Genomic DNA, 20,929 nt, shown 5'->3' on the forward strand with positions numbered 1-20,929 from the left:
GTTTGTTTTTAAGAGACTGTATTTATAAATGTTATGAGGCAATAGAGAAGGAAGAAGAAATTTGAAGACTAAAGATTGGTTACTCCTATGGTTCTGAACAGCAGTTAAAGCACTGGCTGTTCTTCTAGACAGTCTGGGTTCAGGTCCCAGCACGCACTTTTGTTTTTGTTTGTGAGATAGTGTCTCTTGATATAGCCCTTCCTGTCCTGGAACTCACTATGTAGATCACGCTGTCCTTGACTCAGAGATCTGCCTGCCTCTGAGTGCTGGGTTAAAAGCCTGGACCATCATACCCAGCCCTGTATCTCTAGTCTCAGAAGATCTGATTTTCCTTTTCCTTTCCTTTCTTTTCTTTTTTTTTTAATTTTTTAATTGAAGTTTTTCCATTCATTTTACATACCAACCACAATTTCCCCTCCCTCCTCTCCTCCTGTTTCCTCCCCCCCACATCCCCTTCTAACCCCCACCCCCACCCCAGCCACTCCTCTGTCTCCTTTCAGAAAGGGGTAGGCCTGACATCCTCCACCATCAGGCACACAAGTGGTGCAGAGAACTTAACATGCAGGGAAAACATCCATGCCCATAAAATAAAAAATTTCAAATTAGTGAGAAAGAAGAGAAAGTACTAAGGAAAAGAGATCTTTTTTTCCCATCAGTACTGTACTTGTGTTGTTAATTTGTTACATAAAATAGATGCCACTGAATCTTAACTACTATCAGTCTTCCAAACCACTGTATACTATTTTTATTTTATGCGTGCATGCGTGTGTTTGGTTTTAAAACAGTCTTACTTTGTTGCCCAGTGTATCCTGGAAATCATTGTGTAGCCCAGGCTGACCTATACTTGAAGTAGTCCTCTCTTGCCTTTATTGCCCAAGTGCTAGTATTACAGCTGTGCACGACTAGGTCTATGGTTCTCTATCTGTTTTATCTTTTTGGTCTTTCTAGTGCTGGAATTGAAACGGACCTCTCAATCCAGTCAAGCACTATGCCACTGGGCCATCTCCCAGCCCTGCTTTCATTATTGAAAGACCTAATACCCTTATCAAAACTTACTCACTTTTAGTCTACCTCGTCTTTATAAATCAGTAACTTTGATGATCATCTTTTCTTTTCATGTTGCTTTTATTTTGGTTCAGGTTCTTTGAAATGAGTTTGGCATCCAGTCTCTTCAACAACTGGATCAGTATATCCTTTTACATTATAAATTAGGAGAACATGAATTTAGCTTTTTTATTTTTATTTGTTTGTTTGTTTTGGTGCTGGCAGTCTAGCCCAGGGTCTTCATGCACATAAGGCAACATTCTACTCATGAGCTATAGCCAAAGTCTCGTTTAAGTTTTTGTCTTGAGATAGGGTCTCCCTAAGTCACTAAGATGGGTCTTGAACTCATGATTCTTCTGCTTCTTCTGAGTTCTTGGATTAGAGCCCTATCCCACATAAAGAGAATCATAATCAATAATTTCAACTTGTAAGTTTTTGAGTTTGTGCCTTCTGTGATGAGGCCTGTGCAGAAAGAGTAGACACAGTTTTCTCATGAGAATTTAAGGATTCAGGCATTATGGTGGCCTGCCCCTGTCACCTGACAGAATCCACTCAGGCAGCACCCTGGTCAGCTGAAGGTTCCATGCTTACTAGTCTGCATTCAGGTGCAAAGGATCCCTTTAAGATCCTAGCCCAAAAAAACCCTCAATATAATGTTGGTCATCATTATGCATAAAGGTTACTATGTAATATTCAGCCTAATAGACATTTTACCACATGATTATATATGACTTATTTTAAATATATAACACTCAAATAAGGTTAACCAAAAAATAATAGACACATTTAAAATTTTAGTTCTTTTGCTTACTGTTGTTTATTTGTGGGAGGGTTTCCAGAAGCATTAAGACATACTTTATCTAAACTTCATTTATCACCGGATCAAGGTTTTTATTTGTGTCTATCTTAACACCTTTGTACATGGCAAATATTTAGTAAACATTTCTTAATATATGTTTACTTTGACAAGTATGTGGGTATGGGTGGAGGGGGGTTATTTGAGACTGTACCTTGTTTTGTAGCCTTGACTAATCTGGAACTCTCTTTGTGGACCAGCTTGGCCTTGAGTTTATAGAGACCCACCTGCCTCTGCCTCCCAGGTACTAAGAGTGAAGGCTTGGCCATCACCACCCAGCATGATTAACAGTATTCTCCAAATCAAATTTGATATGATTAGAGTGGTCACTGTAAAAGAGAAACCTGTGGCCGGACGTTGGTGCCGAACGCCTTTAATCCCAGCACTCGGGAGGCAGAGGCAGGTAGATCTCTGTGAGTTTGAAGCCAGCCTGGTCTACAGAGCAAGTTCCAGGACAGGCTCCAAAGCAATACAGAGAAACTCTGTCTTGAAAAACCAGAGAGAGACAGAGACAAAGAGACAGAGACGAATTAGCGGGGTCATTATCTTCTGTTTTACAGGGTCCTCATTCTTCATTTGAAACGGTACAGCTTCAATGTGGCTCTCTCACTTAACAACAAGATAGGACAGCAAGTCATCATTCCAAGATACTTGACCCTGTCATCTCATTGCACTGAAAATACAAAACCACCTTTTACTCTTGGATGGAGTGCACATATGGCAATGTAAGCGACAATACTTTTTACCTTCGCTTTTGAAATGGGTTTTAATATTTCAGAGATTGACCAAACAAGGTAACAACTCTCAGGAAAAATAAACCCAAAAGAAGATTTCAATTCTGCCTTATTTTGGAATTTTAGTATTAAACTGCTGCCTGAGAGAATTAAATGTTTACACAATTCTTTCAAATTTAATAGATGCCTGTTATATAATACAGTACTTTTGAGGGAATATTGCTACTCTTATAGAACACCAAAAAAAAAAAAAAAGACCATTTGGTATGCTTGGGAATATAAGTGAAATGTGGTATCTTAAGAATCACCTAGAAACTAAAAGTATTCTTTTCTGTGTTCATCTCTACAGGTACAGGTTCTGTTTCATTAGATCTAAATAAGGCTTGGGAATCAATGTTCTTAACAAATGCCTCAGCTCTTTGGGACGTGCAAATTTGAGGAATCAAATGTTTTACTAGAGCTCCACCCGTAACAGATTGATTATTCTATGAGTGTAAATTATGCCCAATGTGAATAACTTCAGAGACTCCTAGAAATGTTTCAGAGAGGAAGAAATCTCCTTTGGTTTAGATTTTGCTTTGCCATCACATTCTCACATTCATGCTGGGGACCTTCGGACTTCGGAATGCCGTGCTCTCCTGCATGCATGCTCTCACTTGGAACCAGATGCTACAGTTCTTTTTTGTACTTGAACAGTAATTTGATAGAATCAAAGTCTTGGAACTGTAGTAGTAAAAAAAAAATTGAAAAATTTGTTCAAATCCTTATTTTCACTGTGAACCAAGAAGATTGATTTTCCTGTTAGAAACCAAAAAGGTCGAGTCTTACTGAGCATGGTAACACATGCCTGTAATTCCAGCCTAAAGCAGATGAATGCTTCAAGACTGGTTTGGGCTGTAGAAAGTTTGGGGCCACCCTGGGCAACATAATAATACTCTGTCTCCAGTAAGAACAAGAAAGGACGGTTTCTTGGCTAAAGTAGAGTTAGACATTACAGAAAATGAACATTTCCCAAAATTAATTTATGGAATTTTATAAGATATTTCTCTTTGGATTTATAAATTACATCATGTAATTTACACTAAAGTCCTCTTGGATCTACTAACAAAGCATGTGCTCAGGGAGTCTTTAGTGTTTGTAATTGTTTTTCTTTCTGTTTTTAGTTGAAGAGAATGTTTTTACCTAGCACAAACTGCCCTCTACTGGTAGAACTTAGTGCCTCTGACTGTATTATACCTTTATGATCACTGATCTGAAAAGAAGCTGACAATCTTTTAATGCATTTTTAGTGGCTTTAAGAACTTGGAAAGTTTGCCAGGCGGTGGTGGCTCACACCTTTAATCCCAGCACTCGGGAGGCAGAGGCAGGCGGATCTCTGTGAGTTCGAGGCCAGGCTGGACCGCAAGCCTCCAAAACAATACAGAGCTGTCTCGTAAAAACAAAACAACAACAACAAAAAATAACTTGGAAATTGGAAAGTTTGATTTGTCTGTGCGAAAAAGGTTTTGTTGTAACCATTAAATGTGGTAGTACATACAATGCCTGCCATCTAGAAAATCTCAATAATTATGTTATTGCTAAAAATAAGTAAGATGAGCCTGGGTGGTGGTGGCCCATGCCTTTAATCCCAGTACTAGGGAGGAAGAGACAAATAGATCTCTGTCAGTTTGAGGCCAGCCTGGTCTACAAATTGAGTTTCAGGACAGCCTCCAAAGTTACAGAGAAACAGTCTCGAAAGCCAAAAAAAAAAAAAAGGAAAAGAAAGAAGATGAGATAGTTTTCCCCAAGTTGTTCTCATATGTATTGTACTTGACTTCACTTGTTAAGCTGTTAAGCTGTGTGTTTCAGTTATTAGGTCAAGAAAAGCAGAGATGATAATTCATTTTCCCTCTGAGCTTTTATGGTTAAAGTATTGCTTGCTTTTCAGGAGGGTATTAGTATAGAATAATTAACTGTACCAGTTAAATATCTACCTTTAATGATGTAATTGCATACATTACATATTCTCCAATTTTCTGATAGTTCTAGACCATTGAAAGCCTCTCAAATGGTGAATTCCTGCATCACCAGCCCTTCTACACCTTCAAAGTGAGTTCTGTTTCTTATGTACCCAAATTTTGTCTTTCTAAGGATTTGGCTCACCCTGATCTCTAAGGTTACTCCTCCCCTTTCTTCATAATTTCTTTTTGCATGCCAGTTGCTCAGTATTACTCATACATGGGAATGTTCTTGAGTCTGGCTTAGATATGACCTAGGGCTCAGTTTTAGCAGTCAAATAAGGTTCCAGGATTTTGTTTTTGAATTTCTCAAAAAAAAAAAAACTTTGCTAATAGCATTATTTTCATCCTAAAACTCTTAAGAATTGACTCTAAGATTGAAGGAAATAACTCCTGTCTGAAGCACCCTTCCTCACACATAGGCACAGGACCCCACCTATTGCTAGCTTGTCTCCTTGACACTGACAGGAGGAATCCAGAAAGAAAACAAACAGGCAATAGAGTGCAGCTATTCTGCAAATACTTTACATTTTTAAGTACCAAAAGTTTAGAGAGGAAAAGCACTCTCTTCTTCTGTTCTTGTTCCTCGCTAGTTAAAATTGTACTTCCTAAGTTTCACTGGAAATTACTGATTAGACTCTTTTTTTAAAGTAGACTATTTTAATTGACTTATTTGTCGTTGACTTCAAAATGCATTTTTCTAAAAATTTAATGTCCCAAAGTCTTTGAAGGAAAAACACAGTTTTCTTCTTTAAATGCTTGTCTGGGGCTTGCATATCCATAAAATGACACTTAGGAACAACTGTTTTCTTTTCCTCCTATAATTATTTTATAGTGCAATAAAGCCAAGTGATTAGCATGACTAGAAATCTGAAATGTACCAATATGAATACTCTTTCCTGCTCTTCCCTGCTCATACAAATGAACCAAATACCACTTAGCTGCTTAGGAAGTGAACAGGTGATGCATTTACAGGACAAACATTTTGACTGCTATAGGCGAGACTTTCTGTGAACATTGTCGTTACTCACGGACTGCATCCTAGGTACCAAATCACAGTGGTTCTAAGAAACAGATGGTTTTGTTGGATATTATTGTACCTTAGCATGGTCATATGTTCTCTGGGGTCTCCTGGGGTGAGAATTTGAAAGTTAGCTAATAAAAGATGATTATAGGTCCTATTATACCCATCATGCAGATCAAATTTAAAAGAGGCTAAGTTCTGAGCTGAGTACCATTGGTTCTTTAATATTGTTTGTCACAATGACCATGGTAAAAACATAGCTAGCTATCACCCCCTTCAACAAACTAATTACCTGATTAAAAAAAAAAAACTTGTTGAGGTTTGCTTGATGAGCATGAAATCAAAAATAATGAATTAAGAAAGCTATTTAAAGCTGGGTATGGTAGCTTACATCTATAATCAATCCCAGCACCTGGGAGGTAACAGCAGGAGACTCAGGAATTAAAGGCCATCCTCATACAAATAGCAAGTTTGAGACCAGCCTGGGCTACACGACTGTCCTAAAACCATTGGTGGGGGCTAATGTGGTGATTTCTAAGTTACACTGAAAACCTAATACCCATCATAGACAAGTATTCACGTGTCTAACTGGGCATCCTGACTCCAATCAGCTTCTCGGGTGTGTTCAGTCTTGACACTGACCATGTGCCTCTTTTCTTTATCTGCTTTTGGTGCTGCCCTCTTGATTTTAATTGTACTCTTTTTTTTTTCCCCTTGGTGCCATGCCTATTATTTACAGCTTTCACATTTAAATTAATTGTGTTTTTCAGATTTTCAGGGTTTTTTTGCTATAGCATATGAGTTTACTTTATCTTCCACCAAAGGAAGTTCTTATTCTTTGATCTTTGCCACTTCCTCCGCTAATACAGTAGCACTTTATCTGGTATCACCAAAGAATATTGTTTCACTAAATGTTAGTATTACTGAAACTTGCCTTTTAAAGCATTTATCTCTTAAAATTTTAACCATATTGGATAAAAATTTTTCTAAAATGTGTTAATGCTATTCTCTCTCATTTATCTGTTTGTTTGTTTGTTTTGGTTTTTGTTGTTCTTTCTCTGTGTGGCTTTGGCTGTCCTGGAACTTGCTATGTAGACCAGGCTGACCTCAAATCAGAGCTCCACATATCTGCTTCCCAAGTGCTGATATTAAAGGCATGTGTCATCACGCTTATAAGTTATGCTATTCTTATACACCTTGAGAGTTACATATTTCTTTTTTAATTTTATATATATTTATTTAATATACACTGATGTTTTGCTTGTATATACTCTGTGTGAGGGTGTCGGATACCCTGGAACTGGAGTTACAGACAGTTGTGAGCTGCCATGTGGGTGCTGGGAATTGAACCCAGGTCGTCTGGAAGAGCAGCCATCTCTTCAGCCCCGACATATTTCTTAATGATTTAGAATTTACATTATGGGGCTGGAAAGATGTCTCAGTTGTTAAAAGTACTACTGCTCTTCCAGAGCATTGAAGTTCAGATTCCAGCACCCTTGTCAGATGTCTTGTAACCAGGGATCTGGAACTATCTTCTAGAGGCCTTGTGCACTTCCACACATGTGTCGTGCCCAGATACATGGCATACTGACACATAGACATGCATGCATGTATGTACAAAATCTTTTACAGAGGAAAAGTGAATCCACATTCTAAGTATCAGTACTGCACTGGGTTTTGTTTGTAGTTTTGTGTTTTGTCTTCAGACAAAATCTTGCTATATAACCCAGGCTGGTCTCAGATCTGCAGTTTTATCGCCTCAGTCTCCCTAGTGCTGCCAATACAAATGTTCAGTATCATTCCCAGCTTCACTGTTGTTGAATATTGACTATTTGCCTTTACATCAAACAACTTTTAATTCTTTTTCTCCCCTTTTGTGATTATCCTCCCTCATTTCATAGCTTTCATTTCTTATGTAATTGCTGTAGTATTGAAAATACATTGTGTCCTACTACTGTGTTGGGATTTAGAACCGCCTTCTCAGAAACCGCCCCCTTAATTTGGAATGTCTGTTCTCAAAGGTAGAGAGGTTGCCAGAAGTCTGACCTCAAAATAACAAATTAAGTGGATTGTTGCTGTCATTTTTAAAGTATATAGATCATAATTAAAAATATCAAAAATTAGCCCTCATATACTTTTGTCAAAAATACTGATTTATAGCCAGGGCTAAAAAAAGACAATACAAAAAAAAAAAAACCACAGACTGATTAATCACTATGCTTTCATGGACTCAATAGAATCTTACTTTATAAAACAATAGCAAATTGGGTGTTGGTGGCACACGCCTTTAATCCCAGCACTTGGGAGGCAGAGGCAGGAGGATCTCTGTGAGTTTGAGGCCAGCCTAGTCTACAGAGCAAGTTCCAGGACAGCCTCCAAAACAATACAGAGAAACCCTGTCTTGAAAAACCAAAAAAGAAACAACAACAACAACATAAAACGTAACAAACTACAATTTGGAATTGGTCATTAGAAGAAAGAGGTACAAAGTTTACTGGTGATACACAATAGCTAAACATTTTTAAATCATGGCTCTTTAGATTATCAAAAATAATACCTAAGTGTACTTTTGATACATAATTTTCCTCTGTTAAATAATTTTCCATAATGGAAAAGCTTTTTGTTTTGGTGTTTATGCATCAATCCCCCCGCCAAAAAAGGAAAACAAAACAAAGACAAGACTTTTTTCATATGTAATTACAGGAAATTCACCTTCAAATCCAAAAGCTCCTTTACTTCATGCCTTGATTCTGACAGTGAGGATGAACTAAAACGCTCTGTGGCCCTTGGCCAGAGGCTCTGTGATATGTCAGGCCATGAGCAGCAACAGGAAGATGTGGAAAAAGTAAGTAATGGTTCATCTCTCCAAACAAATGTCTCAGCAAATTAAAGAAACAGATCGAAAACTTAATGCCTCTATTTGAGACACTAATTTTAGAGAGTGCTTTTCCTAGAAAAATAAACAAAAAGCAGTCTTTGTCTGAGCAGAAAGGTGCATGCTTGTCCCAGCACAGACTCTAGGTTCAAGGTTAGCCTGGTCTATATGCAAGACACTGTTTCCAAAAAAAGCAATCTGTTTTTAAAGGAATGAATTTTACTAGAGATTTGGCTAGTGGTGAAATACTTGGCTAGCATGTGGGAGGTTCTGGGTTCCGTCCCCAGTTCCTCATGCAAGGGTAGGGTGACATCAGAAACTCTCAGAAACAACAAATTTCATCTATTTTTGGGGGGGTTTTTTGTTTGGTTGGTTTTTTTTTTTTTTCTTTTTTTTTTTTTTTTGGTTTTTACGAGACAGGGTTTCTATTGTTTTCGAGGCTGTCGGTCCAGCCCAGCCTCGAACTCATAGAGATCCATCTGCCTCCCGAGTGCTGGGATTAAAGGCGTGCGCCACCACCACCCGGCTCTATTTGTTTATTTTGATAGCTGCTGTTTACAGGAGAAAATTATGGTATTTTATATCAACATAGCAACTAAGTAATCTCCTTTGTTAAATCACAATCATGAAGACACAGCTACATCATCTATTGCAATCCTTAATTAATGCTTAAAAAAAGTAAGCTTCTCCAGGTGTATGCATGATTCTATAGAGCTATAGTAGTTATTTGTGTTCTCAGTTGTCTCATCTTAAAGTAAAGCTGAGGGAAGTTTGTGATTGCTTCCCTTAAATATGAAAAGAAAACCAGAAATTCTAGAATGAAAATTGTGCAGAAAAATATATCTTTTACTTATGTAATCTTGTATCACTTTTATTTTTCTCATCTAAGACTAGACAACATTGCTGTGTGGTGTATGCCTTTAATCTCAATACTCAGGAGGCAGAATCATGTGGATGTCTGTGAGTCTGATCCACATAGTAAGTTCCAGGACCAGGAAGATCCACTATAGTAAGTTCTAGGCAAGTCATGACTATATAATCAGACTCTGCCTCAGTTTAAAAAAAGAAAAGAAAAGAAAAAGGACCAGCCAGCATTTAAAATTGAATATTTAGGGAATGTTTATCGTATAATCCATGTATATCTGGACCAAATACTTATTATCTCTGACTAATCTTTTAGACAGGATTTCATGTTGTAGTCTAGGCTGGCCTGGATCTCACAACAATTTTCTTGCCTCTGCCTCCTAAGTGCTAGGGTTATGAACATGCACCATCATACCTTGTTGACTTGCTGTTTTAAGTAACTTTATGATAGCAGTGTCTATCTTCCAAGTTTCTATAAAGGGTACACTTTGCACCTGTCATAATAAGAAAAACTGTTAGACTTGGAGTTGTAACTCAGTTGGTAAAGTGCTTGCCTAGCATACATAGAGCTGTGGGTGTGAGCACCAGCACCACATAAACCAGGTGTGGTAGCACACAAATTTAATTCCACACGCACACTTTTTAATTATGTGGTGGGGTGCTCTTGAAAGACAGAAGTTCTCAGGCTTTGGAACTAAGAACTGAACTTGATCCTCTGCAAGAGTAGTTGCTGACCGCTGCCATCTTCCACCCTCCAAATTCCCACTTTACAGTCTGGGGTATATTAGATATAGTGCTCAACATTAGATATATTTATAGGCACATTGGCTTCTTGTAAAAGTAATTCTCTTCTTCAGGATTCGAAATTGTGCAGATTAGAGCCTGGGAAATCTGAATTAGAGACCTCAGGGTTTGACAAAATGAGTGAGGAAGAGGTGCTGGCAGCTGTGTTGGAGATAAGTAGGAGAGAAGCTTCCCCTGTGCTCAGCCATGAAGATGACGATAAGCCAACCAGCAGTCCTGACACTGGATTTGCAGAAGACGATGTTCAAGAAATGCCTGAAAATCCAGATGCTATGGAGACTGAGAAACCCAAAACAATCACTGAGCCAGGTAGGTTTCATCCAGATAAGTGTCTGTTACACAAAACTTGGTTCCAGAGCCTATACTGATATGTGGCTTCTAAATAATCCAACCCCTTAGATTTAGAAATGGAAGTCATGGTGGGATGTCACAAAATCATTTTCTAGATTTGTAGAGTCAGAGCCTCTTCAGTTTTGAATTATTTTATATGCATGCAAAAAATTAGTGCATCCTCAGTTTAACAAGAAACAAAAAGCTGATGGGGTTCTTTTGAGGTATTTTTTCCCTTCTAATGCAAGTATCCCTTAGTATTCCTTGTTCTTATTAGTCACTGTTTAATAAAGATCACTAGTTCATATTAATCCTTTGTTTTCAGCACTATTACTGTGCATAAAGGTCATTCTCCTCTGCCCTGAAATACTTGACAGTGTTTTTCATTTTTGGTTGTCACAGTAAAGAGAAGTGGGGTTGGGGATTTAGCTCAGTGGTAGAGTGCTTTCCTAGAAAATGCAAGACCCTGTGTTCAGTCCTCAGCTCTGGGGGGAGGGAAGGGACGGCGACAAAACAAGGTAACAAGTAGAAAACTGACAGCTTTTGTCTTCAGCACTCCCATTTCCATAATGCCATAATTACTTCCTGTCAGGTGACTCGGTTACAGCCCTCCTATCCTGGTAGAGCCTGCTAAAATTCACAGCATACACTCCTCTCCATTTCCCACTCCCCAAAGACCTCACTTGTACCCCAGTCAAATTATTAATGGTGCTGAGAAACCCTGATATAGATGTGGTAAGATAAAATTGTTGGTCCAAAAAGTTCTGAGTAAGGACTGGAAGTGTAGCTTATTGAGTAGCAGGCATACCTGCCATGCACAAAGTCCTGGCTTTAATCCCCAGTACCCCATAAAACCAAGCATGATCGTCCATACCAGAGGTGGAGGTGGGAAGTCAGAGTCAAGGACATCGTCAGCTACGTAGCAAGTTCTAGGCCTGCCTGAGCTACCTAAAGCCCTAAACCTAAAGTGTTAGATGAGGGCAGGGTAAATTACTCTCTCAGCAGTAGGTGTCACTAGAGTTCACAAAATTCAGCTGTTTGTTTTTGTTTTGTTTTTTTCCCAAAATAATGTTCTGCTTCTTCAGATCCTGCTAGTTTTACTGAGATAACAAAAGACTGTGATGAGAATAAAGAGAACAAAACTCCAGAAGGCTCTCAGGGAGAGGTTGATTGGCTCCAGCAGTATGACATGGAGCGTGAGAGAGAAGAGCAGGAGCTTCAGCAGGCGCTGGCCCAGAGCCTCCAAGAGCAAGTAAGACACTTCTGTTGCCTCTCCATGCTTCCCAGACGTCTAGTCACAGTCGCTAATGTGCTAAGCATTTAATGTGTCAAAGGGATTGCTCCTGGCTATTTATGTACAGTGAGTTACTGCAAAATAATAACAATAAGCAGGGCAGTGGTGGCACATGCCTTTAATTCCAGCACTCAGAGGCAGAGGCAGGAGGATCTCTGTGAGTTCAAGACCAGCCTAATCTACAAGAGCTAGTTCCAGGACAGCCTCCAAAGCCACAGAGAAACCCTGTCTCGAAAAACCAAAATAATAATAATAATAATAATTTTTTTTTAAAAAGACAACTCTTTGGGCTTGCTGTGGCTTTGAATGAACAGTTTAATGAGTAGAGTTTTTTATTAATAAAAATTATTAGTCTTGTTATATGCTGTAGTTGATGCATGTTAAAGAAAAATGGGATGTTAAAGGTTGTCCCATGTTAGCTTTATTCTGTAAGCTGTCAACAAGTACTTCACTGTGATTTTATGATATATGTATTAAAGTAGTATACTTGTTTAGTTATTTTCTTATAATGTATCTTCTACTATAATTATTTGACCACAAATTCCTCAGAAAGATCTAAAATCTAGTTATTTTTAGTTTTGGTAATAAAATACTTCTCAGTTTATTATATAGCAAGTCTGTACACAGTGTTCATTGTAGTGCTGGTGATCAAACAACAGCATTGTCTACTCTAGGCTGTATCCCTAGTTCTTAGTTTTTACATTAAAGATTTATTTTATGTATGTATACATTTTGTCTGCATGTGTATAAGTGGACCACGTGGCTGTCTGATGCTCACAGAGGCCAAAAGGCATCATTCAGATTGTGTGGGACTAGAAATTACAGGTAGTTGTGAACCAACATGTGGGTTCCAAGAAATTGAAGCTGTGTTCTCTGCAAAAGCAGAAAGTGTTCTTACCCACTGAGCCATCTCTGAATCCCCAATTTTTATTTTTGGTTGGTTGGTTGGCTGACTGGCTGGCTGGCAGGTTGGTGGGTGGGTTGGTGGGTTGGCTGGCTGGTTGGTTGATTGGTTTTTGAAGATTCTCTGTGTAATAGCCCAGGCTGTCCTGGAACTCACTTTGTAGTCCAGAATGGCCTCAAACTCAGAGACCCACCTGCCTCTGCCTCCCAAGTACTGGGACTAAAGGCGTGTGCCGCTACCACCACCAGACTCAATTTTTACCTCTTTATATTAGTTGATTTGACCTGTTGTATCATCTAAGATACTTTACTTATAGGTGCTATTTTCATGATTGCCTGAGCTAAGATAATCCAAATCATGCTAATGAATATTTCATGGGACTGGAACTGTAGAGTGCTTGCCTGGTATTATGCATGGTCCTGGCTTCAGTCGCTAGCATTGAAAAACAAGCCAAAGTTAGTAAGACTCCTTAGAGTGAATGCTTACCCAAAAGTCAGTAGACCAGTGGGGGGGTTTTGTTTGTTTTTAAGAGAACAGTGTTGAAAAAGAAAGGAACTTCTGCTCCACCTTCCTCATAGGTTAATGTTCAAATATCTATCTGTAAAGTTAGAGAAAGCATGGTGAGCAACATGCCTGTTTTGCCTTCATCAGTTGTGTCTAAGGAGTACCTCTTTAAAACTTTACTTTTATTATTTCCTTAGGAGGCTTGGGAACAGAAAGAAGATGATGACCTCAAAAGGGCTACAGAGTTAAGTCTTCAAGGTATGGAGATTATTTTAATTGCATTTTTATTTTGCAGGGTGGGTTGTTGCTTTTGTTTTGGTTTTTCAAGACCGGGTTTCTCTGTAACATCCCTGGTTCCAGTTGTATGTTGATGAAAAGCATTCCCTCGGTAGCTTTCTTAAGAAAGGAATGATTTAGATATTTTGGAGTCCTTACAATTTTCATTTTACCATAGTATTTATTTTGATTGAACATAAGATTCCTAGTTTACAGACCTAAAAGTATCCCTCCCCCCACTATATGCCACCGGGTAGTGACAGATATGTCATTTCAGGGTGCCATCTCTAAAGTGTAAAGTCTACCTGTATCCTTGTTTGACCCTTGATGCTTGTAGCGTCACTCGTTTCTATTGTACCCCTTGCAGGTCTGCTACATCCATAGCTTTTATATACTTCATATAAGCTAGAAATGTGTGTCCTTTCATTCTTAGACATTTTTGTTAACTACCCCTTCTATTTTCTCTTTTGAGATAAGGTACCATATAGCACAACTGTCCTTACACTCCTAATCCTCCTGCCTCCCCATCTCAAATGCTGGAATTACAGGCGTTATTGCGCCATACCTTGTTCTCTTTTCTCTGTTTGAAACTTGTTATCCAGGAGCTGGGCTAGCCCTTGTGATTTCCTCACCTCTTCTAAGTCTGTGTGTTTTCATCATTTGCTGTGCTGTCTGGGAAATTTCTCCAGCCTTATCGAACTCCAAACTTCTTCTGGGTTTTTGTTTCTGTCATCTCTTAACTGTCAAGAGATATTTTTGTTTTATGTCTATTCTTTTGTGCTTTATTTTCACTTGTTTCGCTGAAGTACTGTCTCAACTGTGAGACCATAAATACAGTTAATTATCTTGATGGTTTCTCTCCCTGAGTAAAGACTGCTGTAGATTGCTCTGCCTGATGTGTTTGGTCTGTATAGTCCTTGTTGAAAGCTTGTTTTGTATCTACTAATCCTTACTGTTAGTTCATAATTAAAACAAGAGAGCTGAAGTGATGACTGAAACCCATAAACACATGAATAGATCAAATTTAAACCACTTTGAGTCTCATTCTAACCCAGGCTGGCCTTGAGCTCACTGCAATCAACTCGAATCAGTATCCCCAGTGCTGGAATTATAGGTGTGAACCACTACTGTAACTTTGAGTTCTCATGGCTCTTGCAAGTTCCTGAGGAATTTTCAAATCTCTTACCTTTTGTTCTAAAGCGTTCTAAGAGCCAAATATAGTAACAGAACTGAAAGTGTAAGTAACTTTGATCATCCAGTATGCAAACTAGCATCTATCATGACCTCATCTGTGCTTCACATCCCTTAAACTAGAGACTGTTTAGCCTTATCAAAGAAGAGAGGTTTAAAACTGTCACCATTTAGACTGTGTAGTTAGGTTTTCTTTTCCATTTCTTTGCATCCTGTCTTTTAAATGTATGTCAGCTATGATTTTTAGTTTGTCATAAGCAAAGAACTACTTATTTACAATTTTTATGTGCAACAATTAATGAAGATGATTTGTTCCAGAGAAAATACATTGGTTTTTGTTTTGTTTGTTTGTTTGTTTGTTTGTTTTTCTCAACAGGGTTTCTCTGTATTGTTTTGGAGCCTGTCCTGGAACTCTCTCTGTAGACCAGGCTGGCCTTGAATGCACAGGGATCCACCTGCCTCTGCCTCCCAAGTGCTGGCACTCATCGAGAAAATACATTATTAACTGAAAAAAGGGTATACTGAATTTGTGTTTTCGGTGAAATTTATGAGCTAAAGTTGAATTTCCACCTTTGTGTTATATTTTAATAACTTTTCCCTTCTATGGCCTTTTGTTGTTGTTTTCTTTTTGAGATAGGGTCTCATTATGTAGCCCTAAATGGCCTGAAACTCTATGTAGATAGACCAGGTTGGCCTTGAACACATGGAGATCTGTCTGCCTCTGCTTCCTGAGTGATGGGGCTAGAGGTCTGTCTGGTTTGCCCTCTTTTGGGGGAATAAGTGAATTTGGATTATCTGTATAATTATGTATTATTTTTCAGTTCATTCATTTCTTGTGGTTAGATACTTTTTTGGGGGTGGGCAGTTTCGAGACAGGGTTTCTCTGTGGCTTTGGAGGCTGTCCTGGAACTAGCTTTTGTAGACTAGGCTGGTCTCGAACTCACTAGATACTTTTTTTTTTAATATGTATGAAAGTTTTGCCTGCATATATGTATTGCAGTATGTGCATGAGAAGGTCAAAGAAACTAGAATTATTGACTGTTGTAGGTTGCCATGTGGGTTCTGGGAATTGAACGTTGATCCTCTGCAAGTACAGTAAGTGCTCTTGATGACTGAGCCATCTCTCCAGCCCCAAAATACTTTTATCATGTAAATTATTTCAAAGAAAAGTCAGGGACCTACTTATTTTACAAGCATAAGGACCTAAGTTTGATCCCCAGTACCCACCTAAAAAGCAAGGTGGTGTTGTTGTTTAATATATTTAGTTATTCTTGGAGAATTTCGTAACATTGTACTTCAATCATATTCATGTCCCAACCCTCCCCCTTATTCTTCTCAGATCTACGTGCCTCTACAGTTGTCCCCTGAAACTTCATGCTTTTCTATATAACCAGTCAAGTCCAAGTGTTACTACCCATATATTGCTGGGTGCGAGATCATCCACTAGAATGTGATCAATATACCAGAGACCATACTCTTAAAAGAAAACTGACCCTCCCTATGAAGCCATAACCATTTCATAAATCCTCTGTTAGGAGTCATGAGTCCCTTCCCCCTTCTTTTCTGTGGTTGCGATAAAATACCATCACCAAGGCTTTTTTTTTTTTTTTTTTTGTGGAACTAGCTCTTGTTGATCAGGCTGGTCTTGAACTCACAGAGATCCTCCTGCCTCTGCCTCCCAAGTGCTGGGATTAAAGGCATGCGCCACCAATGCCCAGCTGGCAATTTATAAAAGAAAATATTTAAGCCAGATGATAGTGATGCACAGCTTTAATCCCAGCACTTGGGAGGCAGAGGCAAGCGGATCTCTGTGAGATTGAGACCTAGTCTATAAGAGCTAGTTTTGGGACAGGCTCCAAAGCTACCCAGGGTAACCTTGTCCTGAAAAACAAACGAAGGAAGGAGGAAAGAAAGAAAGAAAGAAAGAAAGAAAGAAAGAAAGAAAGAAAGAAAGAAAGAAAGAAAGAAAGAAAGAAACTAAGCCTTTCAGTGTGTTAGAATCCATGATGGTGGAGCAAAGACATGGCAGCAGAAACAGTTGAGAGCTCGTATCTTGATCCACAACCATGAGCAGGGAGCAAGCAACACACTGGGAATTCCACCTCAAAACCTACCCCTAGAGACACACCTCCTCTAACAAGGCCACACCTCCTAATCCTTCCCAAACAGTTTCACCAACTAGGAGCCAAGTATTTAAACATATGAGCTTATGGTTGTTGTTCTCATTTAAGCCATCACATCACTCCATACTGTAATGTTTATTGACTTGATCTTGGGCAAGCAATCATAGCTGCTGTGAATTCATAAGTAGAGCAGCCTGGCATGTCCAAAGATACTGTTTCACTCTAGTCTTCTTGACCTCTGGCTGTTAGTCTTTCCATCCCTTCTTCTGTGGTGGTTCCTGAGCCTCCAAGCAGGTGGTGTGGTGTAAATGTCCTATTTGTGGCTCAACAGTTCACAGACTCTTTACATTTTGATTGGTTGTGAGTTTCTATGTTAACCACTATCTGCTGCAACCAGAAGGTTCTCTGATGAGGATTGATAGCTGTGCTAATCAGTGAGCACACAAATTTAAAGAACACTTTGATATATGACCATTTAGCAAAATAATAGTAATAGGTTTGCTCCTTGAGTCTGTCTATAAGCTCCCCAGCCATTGGCTCTTGGTCAGAGTACCTGATATGAGTTTTCTCCTGTGGCGTAGGCGCCTTAAGTCCAGTTAGAGCACAGTTGGATACCACCATAACATTCATGTCACTATTGCACCCATGCACATATCTTGCCATACCAGTTGTTACTATAGCTCTCTGGGTTCAGAGCTGGATAAAACTGTTGATGACTCTTTTACCCCAGCATCTTCTGATAAGCTAGGTAAAGCATACTTTTAATCACCAGAGCCTGTGAGAGACCTAGTCTTAAAAAAAAAAGTCCAGGTAGAAGTGTTGGAGAGATGGCTCAGTAGTTAAGAACACTGGCTTTTCTTCCAGAGGATCCAGGTTCTATTACCAACACCCACATGGCAGTTCACAACCATGTGTGACTCTAATTCCAGGAGATCTGTCACCTTCTAGCCTCTGAAGGCACTTAGGCATGCATGTCGTGCACAGATGATACATATAGACAAAGCACCCATGGACATAAAAATTAGCTTTTTTTGAAGGGTAGAAGGCTTCTAAGAAACAACCCAGAGATTAACCTCTACCTGCATACACATGCGCACTCACCTGAACATACACAAACATACAGAAAACAAGAAAAGGGACACTTCTTTCATAGATGCCTATGTATGCAGTTACTTCTTAGGGTGCCTGAGTGAATTGGAATCCTGTTAAATCAAATACCTTATGTTTTCTTAGAATAATGAGATGAGTACCTCATGGTGGGGTTTTGGTTTGCTTTGGTTTTAGTTTTTGAGACATGTTCTTGTTTTATAGTCTGTAGTGCCCTCAGACTCACTATTTTCATCCTTCCATCTCCCGGTGTTGGGATTCAGATGGGAAACCCCATGTCTAGGCCTGTCTTGAGCTGTTTTTCTTCCCATCCATCTCATGTCTATTCTAAGAACATTTGCAAGACCCTTCTTTCTCTTCTCCAGAGTTTAACAACTCTTTCCTGGATTCCCTGGGCTCAGATGAGGACTCTGGAAATGAGGATGTTCTTGATATGGAGTACACAGAAGCTGAAGCGGAGGAGCTGAAAAGGAATGCTGAGGTATGGGTAGAGCCCGCCGGGGCCTTCTGCTCCTTCAGTGTAGCACAGCTTCCGTTCTACCCAAGTGCATCTGACTGTCTTATGCTCTTGTTAGATAAGAATGTGTGTGTCCACATAAGTAAAGACACAAATGTATTAAATTACCTTTAATTCTTCATATTAGTGAAAACTATTCAGTTGATTCTGTAATAGTGAGTACACTGGTATCTGTGTAACAGCTCTGGCTGTCCTGGAACTCACTCTGTAGACCAGGCTGTCTTGAACTCCCAGAAACCCACCTGCCTCTGCCTCCCAAGTGCTGGTATTAAAGGTGTGTGTCACCACCATGTCTGGCATCCTTCTCTTTTTCTAAAAAAAACTGCTTTCCCCAAAAAATATTACTTGAGATTCTAGCACATAGCTATTAATACATTATTTTGTCATTTCCACTTTCACATGTGCTTTAAAATGTTATAACTTTGTAGGAAGGCCTACACCCTGCCCCAGATGATATGACTTGCTTTGGGGATCACCCATGGAGGGCCTCACCCTCCCTGGGGAGTAGAGGGGGAATGGGGTAGGGGATTGGTGGGGTGTGGGAGAGGGAGCTGGGATTGACATGTGAAGCAGGCTTATCTCTAATTTAAATAAAAATAAAATTTTAAAAAATGTTATAACTTAAGCAAAGTTTATTCTGCTTGTTAAAGTTGATTAGCTGCACGTTAGCTTATGCCTCTAACCTCAGTCCTTGGAAGACTGAGACAAGAAGAGTTCAAGGCCAGTGTAGACTACAGAGTAACATCCTGTGTCCAAAGGAAAAAAGATTATTTACAAGATTTTTGTTTTATCTTTTTAATGAAGTCTTCTTTAGCTCAGACTGATGGAGGACTAGTTGTGTAACCAAGAATGACCTGATCCTAATACCTGTACCTCCCGGTTGGAGTTTTGTTTTTTGAGACAGGGTATTGCTATATAGTGAAGCTGGCCTAGCATTCAGACCCTTCTAATTTCCAACTTAAGATAACTTCCTGAAGTAAACTACTTCATCAAAATTTATGAACATGTTAATGATTTTTTATTTACTTATAACTGTATTCATTCTTTGTATTTGACTTTATTGTGAAGTCTATAGTATATGAATACTACTTTTTTATTAACAGTATTTTAATACAGTATTTAAAAATATAGAAATCTATCCATAAGCTGGGCATTGGTGGCACATGCCTTTAATCTCAGCACTCGGGAGGCAGAGGCAGGCGGATCTCCGTGAGTTCGAGGCCAGCCTGGTCTACAGAGCTAGTTCCAGGACAGCCTCCAAAGCAATACAGAGAAACCCGACTCGAAAAACCAAAAAGAAAGAAAGAAAGAAATCTATCCATAATTAGTGGCACAGCAGCTTTCCTTTTCTTTCCGTTGTTTAGTATGTAACTGATAACTTTCTGTAGGCCTATAGTTATTGTGTGCATTTTTGTGAATTTGAAAAGCAAGCTAGTATGTTGCTAATAGATATAATTTTTCTAGAAAGCTAAATAATATATATAATTGATCTACTACCAGTCAGTCAACTCTTATTGGATATATTTTAGCTTCCTTATTATAATGTTACATGTATATATATATGTATATGTATATATATATATATTACATTACTTTTTTTGAAGGGTTTTTTTTTGTGTGTGTGTGTGGTGTATGTGTGTGTGTGTTCCAAGAAGGCCTGAAGAGGGTCTCAGATCCCCTGGAGCTGTAGTTTTACAGGCAGTTGTGGTGCCTATGTGGGTACTAGGAACTGAATTTGGGTCCTCTGTAAGTATAAGAAGTACTCCTGACTGCTGAGCCATCTCTCCAGTCCCAAGTATATTGCTTTCTTTTAAATTATTTTCTCAGGATAATTCCTGGAGATAGAATTCACGCAGTGAGGTTTTTAAACATTGTAACTGACTCTTTGTACACTATGCACTGAAGACTGTCACCTTTGATTGACACATGTGAATTCAGTGTTTGCTTTGTTGATGTGAAGAGTCATACCGCTTGTGCTTTCAGACGGGAACTCTTCCACACTCGTATCGCCTCATCAGTGTCGTGAGTCACATCGGGAGCACCTCGTCCTCAGGTAAATGGACATCGTGATCTCAGCCTTTGTTAACAAAGTACCCCCTTGCCCCTCTTATTGTCACTTGTCTCTCTGTGTTAGATGTAGGTTGGCTGCATTAAGAAAAAATTTGAGAGGTTAAATATGTGATTGATAAAGTGCTTGTCTATTTGCATGCAGAAATCCCTAGGTTTTATTCCTACCACTGTATAAACTGGAAAGTTATTACATATCTGTGATCCCAGCATTCATGGAGTGGGGGTAAAAAGAGCCAGTATGGGCTATATGAGACCCTATCTATAAAAAGATAAGAAAAACTTTAAAAATAATCCCTTTAATAAATACTGTCTGCGAATTATGCAAGTCAGTGTGGCTGTTTTGGTTTTTCTATTCATAAATGATGGAAATTCCTCTGAGCAAATACATTTATTAAAAAGTTGTCTTGGCAGCCGG

The 20,929-nt window shown here is 39.0% G+C and overlaps 1 protein-coding gene across 3 annotated transcripts in view; it reads left to right on the forward strand.

Moving 5' to 3' along the window:
• Positions 1 to 20,929, forward strand: part of Usp37 (ubiquitin specific peptidase 37) — a 65,357-nt gene that overhangs the window by 39,009 nt on the left and 5,419 nt on the right. For 2 of the 3 annotated variants that reach the window (XM_040753326.1, XM_040753327.1), the window contains exons 17-24: positions 2,461 to 2,625; positions 4,657 to 4,722; positions 8,359 to 8,500; positions 10,252 to 10,507; positions 11,614 to 11,780; positions 13,428 to 13,488; positions 18,293 to 18,408; positions 20,428 to 20,497. In XM_040753326.1, coding sequence (XP_040609260.1) covers positions 2,461 to 2,625; positions 4,657 to 4,722; positions 8,359 to 8,500; positions 10,252 to 10,507; positions 11,614 to 11,780; positions 13,428 to 13,488; positions 18,293 to 18,408; positions 20,428 to 20,497 — 1,043 coding nt within the window. The remainder of the gene's footprint in view (positions 1 to 2,460; positions 2,626 to 4,656; positions 4,723 to 8,358; positions 8,501 to 10,251; positions 10,508 to 11,613; positions 11,781 to 13,427; positions 13,489 to 18,292; positions 18,409 to 20,427; positions 20,498 to 20,929) is intronic. The other variant, XM_040753329.1, reaches the window with a different exon arrangement.

Source organism: Mesocricetus auratus, unplaced genomic scaffold (genome assembly GCF_017639785.1).
Source record: "Mesocricetus auratus isolate SY011 unplaced genomic scaffold, BCM_Maur_2.0 Super-Scaffold_100010, whole genome shotgun sequence".
NCBI classification, from domain to species: Eukaryota; Metazoa; Chordata; class Mammalia; order Rodentia; family Cricetidae; genus Mesocricetus; species Mesocricetus auratus.